This window comes from Haliaeetus leucocephalus, unplaced genomic scaffold (assembly GCF_000737465.1).
Source record: "Haliaeetus leucocephalus isolate CR32 unplaced genomic scaffold, Haliaeetus_leucocephalus-4.0 Scaffold1000, whole genome shotgun sequence".
NCBI classification, from domain to species: Eukaryota; Metazoa; Chordata; class Aves; order Accipitriformes; family Accipitridae; genus Haliaeetus; species Haliaeetus leucocephalus.
The window spans coordinates 662,418-684,809 of record NW_010973436.1 but is presented as its reverse complement, the minus strand read 5'-3'; the positions used below and the strand labels follow the sequence as shown (position 1 = coordinate 684,809).

The window sequence follows — 22,392 nt, the reverse complement described above, 5'->3', positions numbered from 1 at the left end:
TGTTCTCACTGTGGGGAAAACTCCTTAACAGTCCGAATCAAGAACAGCATTAATCAAAACTAGAAGAACAGGAGATCCCAACGGCCATACACCCGGCCTGTCTAAGCCCTGATGACCCACCGGACTTGTGCAGCTAGAACAAATCACCCTTCAGAGCCTGTGGCTTGCCAGGGAGCAGAATGGCAAGCATTTGTGCCCAGCCACACATAGAGTCACCCAGTGCTGGGCCAAAAATCACACACTGAAACCTCTCAGGCCAAAGAAAAACATTGCATAATTAAGATTTCTTAGTGCACATCTGCTTGACAGTCTTCCAGCCACATTTTGATGAAAACTGTTTTAACAGTCAACAGTTTAAATATAAAACATTTCTACATATTCTGGTTAGTGGAGTACAATTGAGTAACTCCCTCCAGTTCAAATCTCTTTTTCTGAAATGTTGCAATGTTCATTTCCCCCCAGTATGTTCTGGTGAGAATCGTGCCAACCTGTTTGTCTTCCTGTGGCCTCCACTGGGAAGTTGAGACCATGAGATTTCAGCTCTCGGGGACTGCAATGCATTGACCCCAAACCCCAGGAGGTGTCCCAACCACCAGGCTATCCTGTAACCCGCAGTGGGACCATTCTCCATCCCCTGCTGAAGCTGGGCCACTCTGCAGGATTCATGAGGCCAGAAGAAGATACGTTAAGATCAAGGCAGGGGCTGTAACCTCATGCTGGGGACTATCCATTGGGAGTGCGATTCCTGGATGCTAGCTCCACTTTCAAAGCTTTTTATGCATTTTCAGTTATTTCTGAATGTAAAATGCATCATGCTTGGGCAACTTAGGCATTTAATAAAGAACCCAAATACCTCCCTCTGTCTCATCTCTAGATACAAACTGGACTTAGCAGTGCTTTCCTTACCCATAGGCAGCAGCAGGAGAATTGTGAGCTTAAATATATAAAGAGAGCGAGCTACCTGAATACTAACTAGGGAATTATTATCAATCAGTGTGCAGCATCCAGAAATCCCAATTCCTATGATTTACGTACCAATTTCAACAATGCTAATAAGTTGTGCAATGAACTGGTGACATGCTGGGAAACTTTCATGGAGGGATCATATTTCATAGGAACAACTAAACGACAATACCCTTGTTCTCTTGAGTGAGGACAGAAATATCAGCACATCAGGCTCTTGACCTTTCCTATCATTAATGCATCATCCCACATATCAAAACATGGAAACTACAGAAAGCCCAGCCAGGACACGGTAATTTACCTTTTGAGCACATGACAATATAACATCTATGACAGAGAATACTTCAAGAGAAATCTGAACAGCACATTCGTAACTGCTAGTGAAAGAGAGATTTGTGCCCGCAATACATAACAAACATCTTGATATACACATGAGAACCCAACGATGGCATGGCACAAAATTAGCAGCTGGAACAAGTGGAAATGGAAGCAATTCTGGGTAACTTCTGTTTTGGAAGGTCTTCACATTTCCAGACTAGGCTGTTCTAGTCTTTATTTTTGGTGTGAAAAGTATGCCTAGCGGACTTGTCAGTGAGTGTCAGTAACACGCAGCCAGCTCTCAGCTGTCTCACATGAGAAAGAATGAAATGGATTCCTGTATTAATGTGTCTTTAACCAACGCAGTGAAAGAGGACAGCAGCTCTCAAAAGCCCCAGAAAAGATGCAACCAACCTTGGTGAACTGGTGAACAATGATGTGCAGGCAGTGCCTCTTCATGTCCAGGGCTTGGGTCTTGTCAGCTGCCTCTAAAATCTAGAGCAAAAGCAACAATGTGATTTTCCTTCTGCATAGCTCAGATGTACAGTGCACAAACACTGTTCTGACTCAGAGGAGGCAATTCCTCTGAGCTAGGGAAACATCTCAATTTTTCATTACAAAGCTGAATCTTTTCTGAACTATTCAAAAATAAGCCTTGGATTTAAAATGTATGGAGTCCTCAGGAGATAACCAGTAGGAAACTGCAGATCTGTTTCAGAGCCAGGTTCCCTGACGTGCCCCAGTGAGACTGGCAAGAGCCAAAAGCAGTTAACACTAGAAATGATTCTGCTCGTGTTGCAGAGGATTTGGTCTGCCTACCTAGTAGATGGCATTGTAGGCCCTCTTATCACAGAATATTTTTTTGTTAGCTTAAACTTCATTGCCAGATCCTGTCAGCATTACTGATAAAACAAGACTGATGTCACCTGCACATCACTGTTTGCCCTGGTACAAACAACTCCAAACCCTTCTCCGGTAGACGAGTGCTCAGCGGCACATGGTACATCTTAAAAAGACCTTTAGAAACACTGGTCTACAATGGGGGATGAGGAGTTCAAGAGGAACATCCTGTTGGCTAGTTGAGCCATATCTGCTAAACACTTCAGCACAGGAGCACTAGTGACACAAAAAGCAGATAAGGAAGCAAAGCTGCTGAAGGCTGCACTCCTACCTATGTGTTAAACCACACAGGACCACTATTAAAAGGGTTTGTGCAGTCTCAGTGGATGTCAGTTTGGAAGCAACTCAGTGAACCTGGCACTAGGGGTACCCACTTGACTAGACCCTTTGGCTTTCCTGTATCTCAGTCCAGCGACTACTCAAAGTGCTTGAGGACAGTTACCTGGAGTACATTCTCCACTGTGACATTCATTTCTAAATTCTGCTTACAATAGGCTTGTAGTCTGTTGTTGGAGAAGCCGTAATAGTAAGGTGCAGCAAAGAGATAGCTATTAATCTCATTAAGGAAAAAAAGGTAAAGCAAAGGTAATGGCACCGATTGTAAATGCAGGTCAATGACAGAAGTTAAAATGGAGTGCCTGTTAATGCGACCCTGACAATAATCCTCCCAAGTTGTGCCTGGCAATCTAGAGCAAAAGGAAGGTGAGCTGCTGTACATACACTTTAGACAGATGCTTCAATTACTTTAGATTTAAGGATACAGGGAGTCTTCAGGAGGCATGTTTACTTCTCCATAATAAATGTATCTAAGCATAGATTCAAATGCTTGCTTGCTGGGAACCATTTCACCTATAGAAATATTCACTTGCCCATCTTCCGGCATAAAGGAACGGAACATGGCTTCAAAGTAACTGGAAAAGGAAATAAAACTAATTTAACACATTCTGCAGACAGATGGTTTAACGCAGTATTGTTCAAAGGCTGCTGTTAAGCACTGCAGCTTTCAAAGAAGCAAATTCAGGTGACAACCTGGGCAAAAACACTGCTAAGTTATTGTTTCATATATGTCTGCCTGTGAGAGAACTCCAAATATAATCCCCCCAATTTTCATCAGCACTACCTGAAATTTGTCTCTTTTTCTAGAAAATTAGGACACATGGTGCTTTGATTTTCATCTAATTTGCATAAGACACAGTAGAGAGCTTAAAGCATTATGAATTTCCTTGGTATCTACAGGCTGCCAATCATGCAGGGCTGTTTTAAGAGCTGTGAAATGCTTCTGGTAAAATACCTCGGTAACTAATACTGAATATTATTACTGGGACTGGAAAAAAATTGTGACAGTATTTGAAATAGAAATTTGATGTGAACACTTAAGGTTTGGCAGAACACAAAGGTGCAGGTACACAGAACACACAAGCGAAGGAGAAACCCACTTCACCCACATACTGAGGAGGGATAATAGTACCCATCTTCAGAAGGGTGAACTACTTGCCTCTGCAACAAAGCATGGGAACAATCTAGTCTCTGTTATGCACCATTTTTTGTTACGCTTATTCATACCCAGTCTTAAATATCAGCAAGTGAGAAAGAGATTCAAGTTTCATGTGATTCAAAATGGATGTTCACCATCAGAAGACTCTTTCTGACCTCAGTGGACATCTGTTGCTTTCCACTTCACTGAAACCGCCTTATGTTTTACACCCTTTTTCCCTTCCTGTGATTTTACAAATTCTTTGTCTTGCAGTGCAGCTTCTTACACATCCTCTAGAGAATCTCTACAGTTTTAATTTCCTCCTACCTTTCCCTGCTGGGTATCAAATTGACAAAAAATATTTAATCACCGTTGCTTAAAGGCTTATTACACTCATTGAGCAAAGCTGCATCTTACACTTCATGGGGATACAAAGTTCCTCCCTGCCTTCTAAAAAATGCAAGCTGACCCACAGATTGCACAGCACTACATTTTACACATACAGTATTTGTTACAGTTTTAGTAAACAGCAACTCACCTGGAGCGGGCTGCTAGGATTGCTTTATGGGCTGGCCGTGGGTGGCCATCTAAGAGAAGGATGATATCACAGAATTCAGTCCCGGCTCCTTCTAGGTAAGCCTTCATGTCCTGAATTAAAGATGTTCCTGAAAGTTAAGGTAATGAAATAGTTAAAGACATGATAGTTCCAGGTGAGCAGGTACTACCAAACTAATATATGGCCAAGCCATAGCTCCAGCCCCTCTTGCCTTAGGGACCCTTGAGGTGAGTTTGAGGTAGGCCCTTCCTCATAATCCTGGAGCAAAATGAGCTTCATCCTTCCCCATCACAATCCATTACCTACTGCCCATCCCAGGAACAAACCTGGCAGCTCTGCTTTCAAACCGCTGACAGCAAACACTGGCAGTGGCTGTGCTGAAAGGTGTTCTCTATAGATAAAGAAATCTGACTTTTCCCCACCCTTTTCTTTTCATTATTTCCAACCACCAGGAATATAAAATTTCGTTTCTTCATGAAAAAGCTTTCCCAAATCCTCAATAAAGGCTTCTTTTATCCAACATTTTAATTAACCTTTTAAAATATACAATAACTGCAAAATAGAGCACACACAAGTCTGATCCAAATTCACTCATAATTTCAAAGTTCATCTTTCAATTTTTTGATGTTTGGGTATCTTGTACCATTCCAGCTCTGGATACAGAACGGGCATGCCCTGTCTTAGTCTGGGAAACAGCCTAAGTGCAGTTATACCAACTGGACAATCAGTGGTCTGCAGTGGTCTACTTCCTACGCTGTTTGCTAGACTAAACAAACCATTAGCAATGCAAAAATAGCACAACTAATTATAAAGCATAAAAGTTACCAATGTCAAGTGGCTGATCGGAATGTGTTCGAACAGGAGGTTGCTGTTTTCTCCGTACAATCTCCACTATGAGGGATGAAGAAAGATGCTCAAATTCCTTCATCATTATTACCTGATTAAAATGTGATTCCTTCACCACAAAGTTCAGGCAATGTTCCTTAAAAAAACCCAATATTAATTAAAAAATTATGGTTTACTGTATGAAGTCACCCTCCAGCATCACATAAATGTTACCATGTCACACATGTAAACAGCCATCCTTTTCTTATGACCCTCCACCTGGATCCTGCAGCTGAAACTATCAAACAATGACCTCTTTTTTAGGTGACCACTTAGGCTCCTACTTGAACAGGAAATTCAGGACAATTCTAAGCATCTAGAAAAACATGACTAAGAAATAATAACAAGGAAAAGATTGTCTCCCATCTAGCTGCTCTGAAGCTTTCTAAAACAGGAATCTCGGGAGATGCCAAAAACCTCACGGAGCTAACCAAGATTGGTTGCTATCTCATAATAATTCTTTATACAATTAGATACAGAAGTTAATTAGAAGGGTGAAGAGACCTTAACTCTTAACACTATCCTTTAAGAGTACAGATATTTTGCAGGACTTCCTTGTGTGGATTCTGCCTTAACCTTTTCTGTAAAGGCTGCGAACAGCCTGAAAGAGCTCTTGTAGGTTCTTGTATGACAAACTTGCTAGAAAAATCAATGTGGTGGAAAGGTGACAAATGAACCAGACCTAATGCTAAACAGTTAAAGTGACAAAAAACGGCACGCTGTTTGCCAGTGTGATCCAAGGTTTTCCCTCAGGACTCCTGAATAAGCAAAAAATATAATCTATACCAGCTCACCATAAGGTGAGTAAAAAATTCACCCAAAGAATAATTACTACTGACCATTTCCTGCAAGTTATTTCACCTGGGATCCAAAGGGATCTGTTGAGGACCCATCTGTGAAATGTTTTGAACAGTCACTAGGGATGCCAGAAAGAGCAGCCTTCTGCAGATGGCACCTACCCACGAGGACTAACACGCACTTGAGAAGACAGGATGCCAACTCAGGGTGATCCTGACCAAATGGAGTTGTGTGGAAGAGCCCCTGTGTGGTAGCTGAGGCAGGTGGAGGTAGCTGGCTAATCTGAAATTATTGGCACTAGATCCACAATGCTGAGATATTTGCTTGAGCTTCTGGGCAGCTAATGGCATCATGGTCCTACGCACCAAAGGCTGTGCCAGCATTTACATACTTGCTGCTGACTCTGCTGTTGTCCTCCTGGATGCTTTTCCTTTGCCCAAATCTAGTGCATAAAGAGTGCCTGAGGAAGTGCTGGTGCATACTGGTTTCTCTAGCCTCCCTCTGCTTGCAATTGTCAGCTATATGGCCAACTGATGGGCACAGGCTGCTCAAACAGGCATTGCATGATCTTGCACTGACTCTTGGACTTGGGGTGGAGGATTGTCTTCTCTGCAGCTTTACGCAGAACTGGCTCTGGCTGCTGTTGGTGGGAACCAGACCATCACAGTAAATCCTGGTCTGAAGCCTGGGGGTATTGACTCTACCATGACTTTCAGCAAATGCCTAGAAGCCCTTGACCCACTACACAGAGACGGAGAATCGCGAAAACATTTTTTTTTTTCAGTAGAGTGTTTTTCAGATCAAAGGCATGAGAACAGAATTTATTTTTTTCATCAGACCAGGTGAAAGAACCTGTTTGCAGTCTCCATATAAAACACTGGGACCAGAAAATGGACTGGTTCCATCTTGCTACAGTGAGAGTGAATTGATGAAGAGCCAAAGTCACTCTGCCCTTTACATCCTGCAGGGCAGATATGCAAAAAATATCAAACACTTAGTGAAAAAAACCTACATAATATTCATGAGCAACTGCAGGACAATCCACACTAACATATACTCAAGCAACTATAATTATAGGAAAGAACTGAATTTGCAACAGCTGATAGCTTTTGCAAAACTTTAATTACATAAATATTCTTTTTTTATTTCTTATCAGTTACCCTGTATGCAAAATGTGATTACCTTTAGCTGATCCAGCTGAAGCTTGTTAGCATTTTCACACACAATAAGCACATTCTGCAGATCTACAGATGCTTCAATATATTGAAGGCAGAGCTGTTCGAGTCGAGAGAGCTTGAAGTTTAAGGCTAGTTTGTATACATCCATAATAAGTAACACATCCTGCACATGACCTGAAATTACGAGAAAGAAAAACGCTGGAGAGCTCACAGAACAAAAAGAGGAAGCCTTCTCAAAGTAGGGTTCTTTTTACATCAACCCGAGCATTTGGAATGGTAGAATGTGCAGCAACTGGAAGATTGTTATGGAGAAAAAAATTCCATTGCTGGTTAGACAAAATCTGAATTGATACTAAAAAAGGAGTTTCAAAATTGAGGCATGAAATAGCAACCCCAAAAGATTTTTTGGACAAAGATTTTGTGACAATCTGGATCACTATTTTCTAACACCCTCAAAACAAAGTGAAGTCTCTAAAAACACTGACAAGCTCCGAAGCAGCCCAATTTTCCAAAGTGCTGCTAACAGCTCTGTCGAAGTCCTTGGGTTTTTTGCAGTATTAGCAACCAGCTCCCTGATTTTGACAGACCCTTATGAAGGCACTCCGTGCTTGTGCACGTACAGATCTGAGGCTGGTCTATAACAGAGGAATGAAGTAAGAGAGGGGCAGTGGGAACCCTCACAGCCACTGCAATGGGGCTACAGGGACACCAACTCAAGGAATAATCCTCCACAGCCTTTGCTCTCCTCACAGGAGATCTCTGGCCATCTGCTGTAACTACTTTTTGGATAGAGAAAAGCCTTCTCGCATGTCACGTGCCTTCCCTGTGTCTAATCAGAAAATCCCATTTGATAAGCATGCTCAATTCTATTAGCTCAGCCTCTGGATGGATCCCCAAGGTGCTGCTCTCTGAACTGAGAGGAGCAACTAGGAATACAAATGGTCAGGACAGGGCCATTGGAGGATCCCAGCAGAAGGGTAAGCTGCAGGCAGAACATTTGATGGGCTGGGGGAAGGGTAGCTGGCTGCCTAAGAAGCCTGTAACAAAGGGAAGAGCTCAGTATAATAATCCTTTCCTTGGTCTGATCCTGTCCTGAAGTGAGCATGCTGAGGATCAGTGAATCGGCTGAGAGCGGGCTCTGGCAATATCAGCAGACACCAATGAGAAGGCTCCCTTGTCCCCATTAATTAGGCTTGCTCTCAGGCAGGCCACCTCGCCGGGAAAGCTGTGGGACAGCTGCATACAAATCATTATTTTCCTGAGAATTATCTTTTATAGAAAGGAAAGATCCTGGACTGAAACTGAGGCAAAGCTTTCAGCATTAGGATAGATGTACCTCACTTTACCTGACTGTGCCACGCAGCTGCGGCTTCCTCAGCCCCACCAGCTGGAGTCCCCCCTGGGTATCCAGTCTGACTCCCACAGCCCAACAGACCTCATCACTCAAACATGGCCATGAGTTAGATTTGCTGTGTGGGAGCTGAGAGATCTCTGGCTATTATCTCCCAGCCTACAAGTATTTTTAACTCAGGGATCTTCAATGAATGTATCAAATGGATTTTTCCTTTCTTGAGGCATTCCTTTGGATTGGCATTTTGAAGAGATGATAAATACTGGCTTGCTCTGCCTTTCTGTGTGGGCTCAGTTTGCAACGGATCAAAACAATACCAGAAAAAGGAAATAAGCCAACCCAGGATACATGGTCCTTCCAGGCAGGCTACAGTAATGTTCAAAATACTATGAAATTTTTGTTTGTTTGGTTGGTTTTTTTTACACCTTTTGGAATGATCAAGAACCTACTTTTCCTTGATGTTTGAAAAGAATTAGGAAAAAACAAAGCGCTGATAGTATGCTTTGATAGAAATCTGCTTTTTTTTAAAATCTCAGGTAAGTAATTAAGAGCTTAGAGCAGGATTGATCATCTGCAAATGCTTGATCCTGCTCTGTATCAAAATAAATGTTTGCTCCCCAGTCGCTAGTATTTTTTTTTTTATCCTGCTGTCCTACCTTTGCGAGGGTATTTTATTTTATCTGTATACAGAAACTGCATGAGCACCTCGAAGGGTTGCGCCTCAGCCTCTCGGATGGGCACTTGCAGTAGTGGCTGCAGGCGGCACAACTTGACATTCCCACCAATCCCATCCTTCTGACATGTCGCATGTCCCTCGTCTTCAATATCTTGCTTTGATTTCTAATGAGAGTGAAAAAACACTCAAACATGGCAACAAGGCTGTGTTAGCTCACACACATTACTATCAAACCAAAGGAAAGATCATTCTCATGACTGCACATTCTTCAAGACCCAAGATCTCTTTTATCTTCAAGATAACAAGGAATTCATATGCCTTAGACTTACTGTTCCATATTCTGTGACAAACGTGGATCACAACAAATGTGAGCTCCTGGATAAAGCTCAGAAGCAGGAACTCAGAAAAAGGGAGGAATGAATTCCACTGAGCTCACATTTCTGCCCTCAGCAGGAACATCATCTCTCCTTGGAGAAGGAAGATGTAGGAACAGGTTCCACAGACCCCTGCCTTGCAAAGTCAGAGCTCAAAGTGCTGCACAGAAGCATTTTAAGCCAGTCTGTTACTTTCAAGTTTCACTTTGACAGCCTTTCCCCACAGCCTTTTCCAGTGAAGATGGAGGGCTGTGGGACGACAAAGCAATTAACTAAGGGGCAATGAGGCATCCATATGTCTTACTGCAGGTTGTGTGCTACCACTTCCTCAAGAGCAATAAGTGTTTGCTGCTGAAAAGCTGTAAGCAGTTAAAATTAATAGACAATGAACCAGAGGCACCAGACCTTCAACTCTGGAAAAAGTCAGGAAATACTAAAGTGAAGAGAACACAGCCAGCCTCAAAACCTTAACACTGCCTTCCCTCTAATCTGTCTAATCTGGCAGGCTATCCCCAATGACATGCAGCTTTTACCATCCCCAGAAGGAGGGGTACGCATACCTCCTCAGGGGTTTTAGATTAGAACTTAGACAGCTATGAGAGCTCCCAAGAACCATACCGCCAAATCCAGATAACTGGATTAACTTTGGCTCCTCCATGTTACACTAGCCTATGTTAATACTAATTATTGTCTTTAGTTTACTTGCTCAAGAGCACCTTAGCATCAGATGCTGCTCTGGTCCTACATCTGTCTCAGCAGATACTATTTTTTTCCTGACAACATTATTTCCGAAACTGGGCAGAATAAGCACTACCTTGCCATAAGATTACTCTTCCAAAATACTCACCTGTTTCAACCTCTCCCTTGCCTGTATGATTTTCTTTTTCAGCCACTTGCAGCGAGCTGTAACAATTGCAGTATGCCCTCGGACTCGTTCTTCCTTCTGTCAAAGGCAAAGGAAGAATACATTTTAAACTTTTATTCCCAAATCACGTCATGGTGGCAGATGGCAGAAGTTGTAAAAACCTGGGCTGAACTCCAGGTTACTATACCTATAGTTTAAGTTAGAATCAAAGGCAACCTTGCATCTGCTCTGCACATACAGATGAAATTCAACATCTATTTTCCCTAAAGGCTAATGGCAAACACCATTTGGAAAGTCTTTGTTACATTCACTGAGTGGAAGCTGTTGCGTAGGTTCAGTGTCACAGGCGTTGCTTCTTATTGTTGCATCTGATTTTCAGTTTAATTTTCTCTTTTCAAAACAACAGTGTGTTTTTTTGCTATTGTTCTTCATAATCTACTTCATCTCTTGTTGAGGATCTGTTATCTGATCTCTGCAAAGCGTTTTATAACTTTTTTTTGCAAAATGAATGCAGGTAAGTTCAAATTTCTCATGTTTTTCTTCAGAAAACATGTTCTTTTTAAAATTTTGTAATTGTTTTCATTACTACAGAATCATTCCCCTGTGCTGCTTTTTCTCATTCTATTTTATTTCAGTAATTAAAAATGGGTCTTGAAATGACACATGGATCTGCAAACCCCTAACCCACTCTTTCCAGGAGGCAGTTGGAACCTCGGAGTACAAAGGTCATTAGTATCATTTTCATATTGCAACTATATATAATGTGCTCTGATAAATTCAGGTTATGTCTCAGTAATGCACAGATCTTCTCAGTTTAGAAGTTTCTTCTCCTTTGCAGCTTTAGAAATTCATCTGGATTAGTGTAACTTACTAAACCAGACAGACATAATTTTCACCAGTGTTGCTGCTCTTAAAACTTCATTCCCAGGGTTTCTGGCACAATCATTGTACAATTTGCTTTTTCCCAGCAAACATGCTACACATGCAGTAACACCCCCGTTGGCAGCTTTTCAATAAATTCTACTCACCTCTCCCAAAACAAACTCCAAGTCACTGAACTGCCTGTTTTCCCATAGCCTTCCATAATCTTCATGTAGGGTGCATTTAGGGTAACAAGAAAACTAAAAAAATAAAACCCCACAGAAGACAGAATTCATTTCAAATGGCTATATCCAAAAGCACTGTAGTTACATATACTAGCACTGGATTTTCTTATTAGCTCAACCTCAGTATAGTATATAAAGCAGAAAATAACAAGCAAACCAAACACATGCAAGGGCTTCCTCTGTGGTGAGGGTAATGAAAGATAACAGTAACATGGAAGAATTATGTCTCACCACAACTTGCAGATTTCAGGATTTGGTGGCTAGGAGTCCCACCTGCCCTCAGGACTTGTCTGAGGGTCCCACGCAATAAAAATAACCTTGAGTGTAAGGAGGGATTTGACCTGGTGTGAGTATCTTGAAATTTAAAATTTAAAATTCCCATAGTTACTGCGGGGGTGGAAGTGGGAGTGCTGCACGAAGATAAAACTCCAATACAAAATGCTCTGGCCCAGGAACCCTGAACATGATAGTACATGAAGAGGAACAGTCAATTTTCAGTTAATCATCCTGGCAAATCCTGTCTGATACATTTTTCAATAATTTGTCAAAATAAGTTGTCATGACCTCTGTTAGGACTTTAGAAGGCACTGGAGAGCTTGGCCTTACCAAAATGTCTGTCCAGATAACATTTCTCAAGAGATTTTTAAATATACACATTAATCTTTGGCAGCTGAATCTGAAATGCAAAGGCTGCCTGCAGGAAGGATGCAAAACGAAAGCCATCAAGTTCACGATGAGCCAAACCAGAAACTCTGCTGCGTCTGGAGACAGAGCCAGAAGGATTCATGCAGAATTTGTGTGGATGTTTGAGTACATTTATCAGTGAATTACCTGGAACCTGTACATTTCTCCACTTCTAATGTTATTGTCCACTGTACCACCAAAGATGTACATAGCATCTGAGATAACAGCTGCAGCATGGAAGAGTCTCCCACTGGGTAACTAGGGAAAGAAAAGGACAAAATAGGTGAGGAAATAAATAAAAGACTTTTTTTTTTCTCCCAAGAAAAAGGACTTGCAAGAGATCAACATTGAGAAGGGAAAATCAATGTAGTCTGAAGTGACATGAAAGCTTGCATCCTAAGATTGACATTTATTATTTAGGATTGTTTCCTAGTGTATCTAGGACATACTTTCCAGTCATACTTAAAAACACCTATTCATTGCACCTTCTAATCAGAATGGTACGTACATAGGGCTCTACGTATCATGATAGTTACAAATTATATCATTTACCAAACTCAGACTCAGCACTAAGTTTTACATAGAAAAATAAAATGCACTTCTAGAAATAAACAGATTCTGCAAATGTGATCACTATGCAAACTCAGAGCTTGTGCTGAATATTACTGGGAACTTGAAAGGTAAACGAACATCTATCTCAGCAGGATATTGAACTCCAGGCTTGTAGATGCACGCCTTCCCCACAGCTTGCTGGGGCTGAACCATCTGGCTAACAAGCTCCTCCAACAATGCCAGATTCTGCACAGAAGCCCAAAGTTGGAGACATTTACAGAGCTGGCACCACGGAGTCAAGTCTCCTTTCTCCATCATGCCAGGTCCACAGAAAAAAAAGCCACTCCACACTGCATGAAGCCCCATCTATTTATAGGACTGAGGGATCGCACCATTCCATGCAACACACAGTTCACCTTGGAATTGCAAAATTGGATGATTTTTGAAGCGGGAAGGAGTCACTGCAAGTCAAAGCTGCCATGACCCTCCTGCACGGGACAGACCACATCATTTTTACCCGTTTCTTCTGAGGTTACACAAAAGGTATCTGATCAGATTAGCACATCTCACTGAGATGACTCATATAAAGTCTTCAAGTGGTGATAGTAACTTCTTTTTTTTTTTTTTTTTCCTAGTTTGATCAGGCTTGTTTTGTCTTCCAGGCAGCAAATCTCATTAAATCTTTGCCTACGAAAAAAAAGTCCCTTGGTATAAGAAATCTTCTCTTCTTGTACATATTTATAGACACCACTCAAGTAAACTCAGACATGAAACAAGATTATGTTTATCTGGAGAGACATATTTTCCAGGAAACCATGCTGACTGGCATTTTTCATTACCACTGACTTATCCCTTTTACCACAGCATCACACAACGGTCTCATTTAGCTTGTTACTCACCAGACTTTCCATGACTTTTTCTTTTCTTCAAACTACAGCTTTTAAGGATACAATCCCCCATGCAATAACTAGGACCTGGTTTTTGGTTTTTTTTCTCAGATGTACAAACCACAGATTTGGTCACATTAAAATGCACATTTGCCTGTGCCAGTTTAACAAGCCATCTTGGCTAAACAAGATACCTTCTGTCTCCAGCATACTTCATGGATACTTTATCAAAGAAACTTTAAAGGTGGTGCTAATAAATACTGTGATGGGAAGATTATAGAATAATATTGATCTATTAGTACATTCCTGCTGGGCCCCTGTTTGATAACGCTCCAAAAGAGGATGAGATTACTGTCAAATATAATCTATTTTATATGGCCTCTATTTGTTCTTAGTAGTAATCCCATTAATTAAGATGTACTGACTGAAAAAAATCAAACATATTATAGTAGTTTAAAAATACATCAGTGACCTTTATCAACTGGACCTCCAACCTCATCCCAAAATATGGAGTTTGCTTGCCAAGACCTACTTCCACACAACTAGATGGGCTGATATTAGCTGTCTTTTAATATCTTCCTTACAACTAACTCTCCAACCAAAACAAAAAAACCCCAAACTATTCTGCCAGAGACCAAATGCAGGCCACCTGGTTTATACTTATTCAGGTAATTTTCCCTGTCTTCTTTTTTTAAAAAAATAATACTTTAGCTTTGTTTTTAATTGAAATAATTCTCAATATTCTCTCGTATTTGCTTTTAAAAGCAGCCATTGTATTTAACAACCACATTTTTTTCAATCAAAAAAACTTACAGCATTTTAACAATTGATGCCAGAAAGGAAATATGAATCATCTGAATATCTAAACAAGTAACACCATACTTGCTAGTCGCATCATATTTAACTCAAACGATCTGTAAGGAATGTTGTAACAATGATTTTTAATTTGTAATGGTTGGTACCAGAGTGGACAAGGAACCAGAACTTTGCCACTTACTAATAACTTAAGCAATCAACAACTCTACTTTTTAAATATACATACCACATTTTTAAAGTGAGTAGTAAGAGAAATGTAAAATATGAAAGGATAGCCCAGAAAAAGAAAGGCCATATACAGTTCATCAAAACATTGTGCAGCTGAGGGTTTCAGGGTATTTGTCTTGCTGAATCAGAATAGCAGAGTTCAAGCCAGCACAAACCCTCACATGGTGATGGCAACCCGGCCAAACAGTGAGATACCGATGCCACCTTCAAGGATAACAACGTTCTGCCCTCCCAGGACCAAGGCTTTGGCCAAAGAAAAACTCTGGCCCAGTGCAAACCAGGGCAGCTGGGTCCTCAAGAAGAAAATATTCAGGGCAAAAAGGTTAATAGAGCTCAGGAGCATAAACAGCTGGAGAGATATGCTGGGCTCCGCGTTCCTCATCCACCAATAGCAGATGCCAAAAGCCTGCCCTATCTTGAATTTTTTGTTGGGAGACCTCCCAAGCTGCCAAATCCAGCTGCTGGATACACTCAACCCAGGTAGAGTTTATAAGGAACAGACATGAAATAATATCTATTTTGCTAGCCCGGATGGTCAGAAATCCTCCCAGCATGGGATGCTGCGGAGGAAGAGTCCACGAGGAAATTCACAAAAACAGACACACAAAACTATGCCCTGCATGCCAAATTCAGCAGTCCAACACGGGAGGGTTGGAGTTACGTGGTCTTATTTTAAACACCAGAGGGAACAGTCATCGCTCTGCTCACCATCCATGGACCTGTATTTCACAGGACATGTGCTGGCAAAACCATGTGGTTTGCCCTGCCTAAGGCTGAGGTAATTCAGGTGGCTTATAACCTACCAGAAGAAATGAATCTGAGCTTCTTTTATGCAGATATTTATATATCTGTGTCTTCCTCGCTGTCCTGATTTTGGCTGGGATGGAGTTAATTTTCTTTCTAGTAGCTGGTATGTGTTATGTTTTGGATTTAGTATGAGAAGAATGTTGATAACACACTGATATTTTCAGTTGTAGCTAAGTAGTGTTTATACTAAGTCAAGGATTTTTCAGCTTCTCATGCCCAGCCAGCAAGAAGGCTGAAGGGGCACAAGAAGCTGGGAGGGGACACAGCCAGGACAGCTGACCCAAACTGGCCAAAGGGGTATTCCATACCAAGTGATGTCATGCCCAGTATATAAACTTGGGAGGAGTTGGCCTTGGGGGTGTGGATCACTGCTTGGAAACTAACTGGGCATCAGTCAGTGAGTGGCGAGCAACTGCACTGTGCATCACTTGTTTTGTATATTCCAATTCTTTTATTACTATTATTGTTATTTTATTATTATTATCATTATTATTTTCTTCCTTTCTGTCCTATTAAACTGTTCTTATCTCAACCCACAAGTTTTACTTTTTTTCCCCCTGATTCTCTCCCCCATCCCACTGGGTGGGGGGGAAGTGACTGGGCGGCTGCATGGTGCTCAGTTGCTGGCTGGGGTTAAACCACAACACTCACTACTGAGCAAAGTCTCATCCCTTGTACTAGTGCACACAGCCAAATCTGATTTGATAAAACCCCAAGAAGGTCAGTTCATGCAAAGGTGGGACAAGAATCACTGTCTACAATAGAGCAAACCTGTCTAAGACTTGAAAGGCACTACAGGATTGCAGCCACTGGATCACAATCCCTTGTCAGAGCCTAAGAGAGAGTACAGAAACCCCAATTTTCAACACACAATCACTCTACTACAAATAATTGTGTAGGTAGAAAAAGATGCACCATGTTTCTTCCTGTTTAAGCTACTCCTTCCTTGGTGCAATTTCAGCATTAATCACATCACCTCTTGTCCTACCCACCAGAACCACAGAAAAGAGCTTCTTTCCCTCCTTTCTGCAGTAACTGTTCCTGCGTTTCAAAATGTATGCTTCACCTCTCATCTTCCCTTCACTAGGCATCTCCAGCTCTTTCAGCTTTTCAATGGGGTCATGTTTGCTGATTGCTCTTACAGCTTTCCTAGGGATTCTCCTGATGGTCTGCATATTTGTACTCCATCCATCTGCACAAGTAAAGGATTATTACTAGTTGCAGTTTATTAGAACTGTCTTAGACAACAAATCTATCACTCAAATATACAGTGAATGACTCCTTGCTCACAACACTATAAGCCAAGGTTACCATTAGGAACTGCTGCTCTCAGAGAAACAAAGACAGTGTAGCGTGAACATGAAACTAAGCCTCTGTTTTGCAATATAACACATTTATCCTAATTTCCGTCTTTTACAAGCACAGTCTCATCAACTGTTCCACATCCTGCTTGTGACATGGGAATGTGTTGGTCAGCCTCATTTTACAGCTGGCAAAGAAGCTCAAAGAAATTGTTTTAATTTTCTGAGATCATAAAGAAAGACTACAGTAGACTAACAGCATGTGCACAGTTTGCAGGGTATCTTTCAGCTGCTGCTCTCGGTAAAATTTTAAGGTTATTCTGGTACTTTCTGCATTCTAAGTCCAGCTGCTAGGGCTCTGAATGCGGTATGGAGAAGTGCAGATTTCTGCTTAAGAGCTGCCAAGTAATGAACATACACTTCATGCTATGAATCTGTCAGGGCGTTTTTTTGGACAGTTTTCCTGAGATCTCCTCTTGCCCTCTTTTCTCCCAGTGTTTCACCTTGTCAAGTTCCAAAGTCCTGCTGGTAGTAGACCACTGTCCCTTCACAATCCCACAAAACTCTGTTTAGACTTCGCCATGTCCTAAATTGCTAAAAGTCAGCACTCTCTTCCTGCTGCTTACTGTTTCACTTGAAGCTAAAATCTCTCCAGTGTCATCCATGTTGGTCTATCCTTTGATCCTTACCCATTAGCTCCCAACTGGCTCACCACCCATCCCAAGGCAAAGCTCCAGGCACTCCTTCCCATGGAGCACAACCGCTTCTCCTCACCTTCCCAACCTTTCTGGTCATGTAAGCTATCTCACCATGTCCAACAGGGTCACGGCTCTGCAACTGTGCATGACCTTCTAATTCCCCCTGTCTCCTAAGCCACATGTGTTTGTGTAGAGGTAGCTGAGATGGGCTGTTTTCATGAGCAGAGAGCAAGAGCTTTGCCAGTTCTGTGGTCCACCAGACGCTTCCTCCCACACCTTCACTTCTCTTCAGATGATGGCAACCCTTCCCTGATGTACCTTAGTGTAAATATTCCAGATAACAGGGCAAGAACTGCACTCAAGATTATAGTGATAAACAGAGCCATTACACCATAGAGCCAGGCTTGTTAGGTATGCTTAACGATAAAGGCATACCAGCATACCTACTGGTCAAGTCCTCCTGATATAGTAACAACTCCTGCCTTAAGCCAGCACTGTGCAAACATAACTTGAGTCTGGCAGGTGAGATAATCTGTGCAAAACTATAGTTTTGATTTGCAATAACTGTAATTTCAGTAAGGGTTTCTGCTGGTGCAACTCCAGATAGTCATGTGCAAATCCAAAGGGCTATCATTCTTCTCACTCCCAGTGCGTAGGAGAATGCTAAAAATCACAGACTAAGATGCACTGTCAGCCTGAATGTATTTGTCAGCTCTAGATCCTATACTTACCTCTCAATCAGCATGATCTCCTTACTTTATTAGTAAAGCCTGACAAAAAGAATTTTAGATTCAATCCTGACACTTCTGATGATCCGGGCTGGCACCCCTCTCTGAGATACAATGCCCTGTTTCATCTGTTGAAGGTTTTCTCTTTAAGCTTAATGAGATTTGCAATCTGAGGCTCTTTTCAAGCTGGAATCTTTGCTTTCAAAAGCAGATCTCATCAGTCACCTTTGCTTTGCTTTCAGTATACCCTTCCACATTGCCAGCATGGTTTGAGCCGTCATTTCCAAAATTCAAGTATTCCAGAAGTCTTTTTTTTTTTTTTTTTTAGTTTTCCATTTCTTGTGCTCAAACTCACTCCATATCCTGTCTAGACAGCACGAATTGAGTTTGTCCTGTGATGCTCATCAGGGTTCTGATTTGGCTTACAAAGCTGTGCATTAGTGTTGCTTCTCCCTGTGCTAGAGCGCCTAGTAATCAATCATTCAAATAGTTGAGATTACAGCCCTGAGCATCATCTCTGGGACTGATTCCACATACTTTAAAATAAACTGAGTTAAACCTGTGCAAACCCCTACGTAAACTCATTGATTTAAATTTTGACCTCACCGGGAATACATTCAGCTTCACTTGAAGCCCTTAATAAATTAAGTTTTATCAATGTAAAAGTAAAATTAAATCAAATGAATAGTTTCCACTCAAGGGTCAACACTAGTTTTCTATATGCAATTTAGAACTTGCACATGCAGAGTCAAAGCTTAAATGGTTTTTAGATTACAGTTTAAGCTGAAATAGCTCAAGATAAATTTCAAGGAGAGAAAAAAAAGGAGTGGAGGAGAAAAAGCATATACAAGGCTGGAATTTATTTCTCTCTCCTGGAATAAATTTAATTTGCATTTTTGAAGTCCTTTTCACTTCCAAGTGTTTCTTTATTTACCTCTGAGCCTGCTGTAGGTGGTTGTTTAACTGTTGTTATGCCGAAATCTAAACCAAATACATCCCGAGATTTTTTTAAACCATGTTCTTCCAAGGGCAAGGAGGGAGCTTCTTCTGGGGCAGATACTCGCTCAGCCACTTCTGGATAGGACACCTGGTTACAAGATTTAAAAACAATAGTGTGTAGAAGTATAGATGGGAGGCATGAGAGACTGGACACGGAGCAGGAGTCCCCGTGCAGCTGAAGCTCCAAAAGATCATGCCATGTATCCAGAACAGAAGCAGTCCAGAGAAAGCACCATGGTCTCTTTTGGAGCCTGTCGCTGTGTGAACAATTTAACAAATTAGCTGTGTAGTTTTCTTATTTTTTTTTTTGCAATGACAGAGGTACACAGCAATTAAAATCTTACGCACTAATTGCTTTTTGTCTGCCCTCTTCCCCCCATGGTTCTTCATGAGAAGCTGAGGGTTTTATTTACTGCAGGTAGGAAGAATGCAGATCATGAACAAAGATGGCAAAGAGGCAATATCCGTCAGCTATTCCCACAGTCTGAGACAGACTTCCCACAATGCTGGCTTGATGAAAAAAACGGGCAGATGGATCACCACAAAGTGACAACCTGTACTTTATGTCAAAGCTGACTAGCACATTTGGAAGATGACAAAGTAAAACCTTTTCTACGGCTGATGGTTACACCACAGCGTGACAACAGGCAACACACACAGAGCTAACGCAGCCACCGCTGCTCTGCCAGAGAGCCATGCAGTCCTCAAGGGGCAAGCTTGAGCTGGCCCTGTTCATGGTCCAGATGCAACTCTTCCATACCTCTCTCAAGAGATCTGGGTCAGTTACAAAAATGTAACTTTCTTGTTGTGAGATGCATCTCTTGGTTCTGACGAACGTATTAGCTATACTATTATTGCAGGTTGTGACTACTTGTGTTGTTTTCAGTGCTTATCTTCTATCTCTTATTCATTTCTCAAAGCATTTCTAACACATTTTCAGTGCTTTTTCAGATTGAAATTTCAACACTATGTGCAATACTAGGAAATAGCTAAAATCAAATCCACTGCAGTTGTTTCAAGGCTCTTCTTTCTCATTCTCTCAGCTTCTCAGAAGCCTTCTTATATTTACAGAATAAATTTGTAATTGTGTCAATTTTAACTCGCCTCACACTTATATAGGAATAAGTGGGTACTAAGGAAGCGGACTGTTGCACTGAACTCCAAAGCCAGCAAAGATGTGCTCAGATCTCTTTCACAATCTAGGAACATTGATGAGGCTCTCTATCCTCCAATACCACTAAAAACACTAAGCCAAAATGAAAGAAAAAGACCTAAAGCCACCACCAAGCAAACCTGGCGAATCAACATAAACTAAAAGGTAAAAAAAATTACCTATTTTTCCTCTGAAACTGGAAGAAAACCATAAGCCACAACAGGTCCAAATGAGATGTTGCTACTGGTAGCTGTTTATACTCAAGAGATGCTTCTACACTATCATACCAGGCAACAGCATAAAAGTCTCAAACAGATGGGCAGACAGAGCTTTGGATATTTGTTAAGTTCAAGGAGGTTTAAGGATTTAAAATGTTTTCACATGCTGTGTGCAGAAAATCTATATGCTTTTCAGACAAAATTGGAAGAGACTCATTTTAGAGTGAACTTCAAGACATACAGCTCTGCAAATAAACAAAGAGAAGGTGGCAAATGCTGAAGGGGTTTATTATGCCTTTCCTTAGACAGTTATTCCTTTCAGATTATGGCAATGAACTCATCTACCCTAGCTTATGGCTGTAGGTACCTGAGAGTAAACAAAGTGCTGTTTATAATCCATGAAGCACCTATTACTTTTAAAAACCTGGCATGATATGAACCTAGGAATATAGCTTGGGCAAAGGCTTCTTTCACCTGTAAGGAGGAGCATCCAGCTAACCACAGGCCTGTCAACTGCACCTTCGTCCCAAGAAGGTTATGGAGTAAATCCTCCTGGAAGCTACTTCCACCATGTCATGGTTTAACTAAGCACCACACAGCTGCTTGCTCACTCTTCCCCCCTCCCAGTGGGATGGAGAGAAGAATCGAAAAAAAAAAAAGTAAAACTCGTGGGTTGAGATAAGAATAGTTTAACAACTAAAATAAAATTAAATATAATAGTAACAATAATAATAATAGTAACGAAAAGGAATATAACAAAAAGAAATTAGACCCAAGTGATGCACAATGCAATTGCTCACTGCCTGCTGACCGGTGCCCGAGCAGCAATTTGTGCCTCCCAGCCAACTCCTGCCCCTGGGACAGAGTAATTCCTTGCAATGATACAGGCTGGTGACTGGCTGTCTAGAGAACAGCTCTGTACAAAGAAACCCCTGGGAGTCCCGGTAGACAACAAGCTGAAGAGGATTCAGCAGTGTTCTGCAGTAAGGCCAACAGCATCCTCAGCCGTATCAGAAAGTGCGTAGCCAGCAGGTTGAAGGAAGGGATTTTTCCTCCTCTATTCAGTATTTGTAAGAGCACATCTGAAGTACTCTGCCCAGTTTTGGGCCCCCCAGTACAAGAAAGGCATTGACCTACATGAACAAGTCCAGTGGAGGGTTACCAAGATGGTCAGGGGCTGAAGCACATGATGCACGAGAGAAGAAAAGGCAAAAGAGATACCTTACTGTCTGCAGCTACCTACAGGAGGAGCACAGACAAGACAAAGCCACTCTTCTGAGAGGTGCCCAGTGGAAAGACAGGAGACAACAGACACAAGTTAGAGCATGGGAAATTCTTTCTCAATGAGAGGAAGATATCTTTTATCATGATAGTGGACAAACACTGGAATAGAAGCCAGGAGAGGCTGTTGGATCTCTATCCTTAGAGATAACACAGAAATGGACTGGACAAGGTCCTGAGCAACCTGCCCTAACCAGACCTGCTTTGAGCACGAGGTTAGACTCAAAACCTCTGGAAGTCCCTTCCAAGCTACCTGCTTTTGTGATTCCAAGACTTCCTCCTGTTCTTTAGCATACTCCAGGTCTGGAAGCCCAGCTTAGCTCTTGTTACGACGGAAATTTAATTTACATCTAAGATGGAAATTTAGCCTTTTCTTTTCCCCTCTTATTTTCCTGATTGTACCATACAAGAAAACAGGGAATTAAAAATCTGTCACAGATACTTGGAAAGGACCTCATCAAAGGCTATTTCCATTCCTCTGCTCCAACCAGGGTCAACAATAATTATTTCCTTTCTGGGAGAGGTTCATCTAGCCTGTTCCTAAAGACTTCTGGTGGTAGAGACTTCTCAAAACTCCTCATGCAATCTTCAACACT

General features: G+C 41.6%; 1 protein-coding gene across 1 annotated transcript in view; it reads right to left on the bottom strand.

Annotated features, from left to right (window-relative positions):
• LZTR1 (leucine-zipper-like transcription regulator 1) overlaps positions 1 to 22,392 on the bottom strand; it is a 38,895-nt gene that overhangs the window by 1,921 nt on the left and 14,582 nt on the right. Inside the window, exons 9-18 of the mRNA XM_010584752.1 lie at positions 12,276 to 12,386; positions 11,367 to 11,459; positions 10,321 to 10,416; positions 9,080 to 9,263; positions 7,077 to 7,246; positions 5,037 to 5,193; positions 4,194 to 4,320; positions 2,943 to 3,092; positions 2,624 to 2,729; positions 1,696 to 1,776 (exon numbers count right to left, since the gene is read on the bottom strand). Of these exons, the coding sequence (XP_010583054.1) occupies positions 1,696 to 1,776; positions 2,624 to 2,729; positions 2,943 to 3,092; positions 4,194 to 4,320; positions 5,037 to 5,193; positions 7,077 to 7,246; positions 9,080 to 9,263; positions 10,321 to 10,416; positions 11,367 to 11,459; positions 12,276 to 12,386 (1,275 nt within the window). The remainder of the gene's footprint in view (positions 1 to 1,695; positions 1,777 to 2,623; positions 2,730 to 2,942; positions 3,093 to 4,193; positions 4,321 to 5,036; positions 5,194 to 7,076; positions 7,247 to 9,079; positions 9,264 to 10,320; positions 10,417 to 11,366; positions 11,460 to 12,275; positions 12,387 to 22,392) is intronic.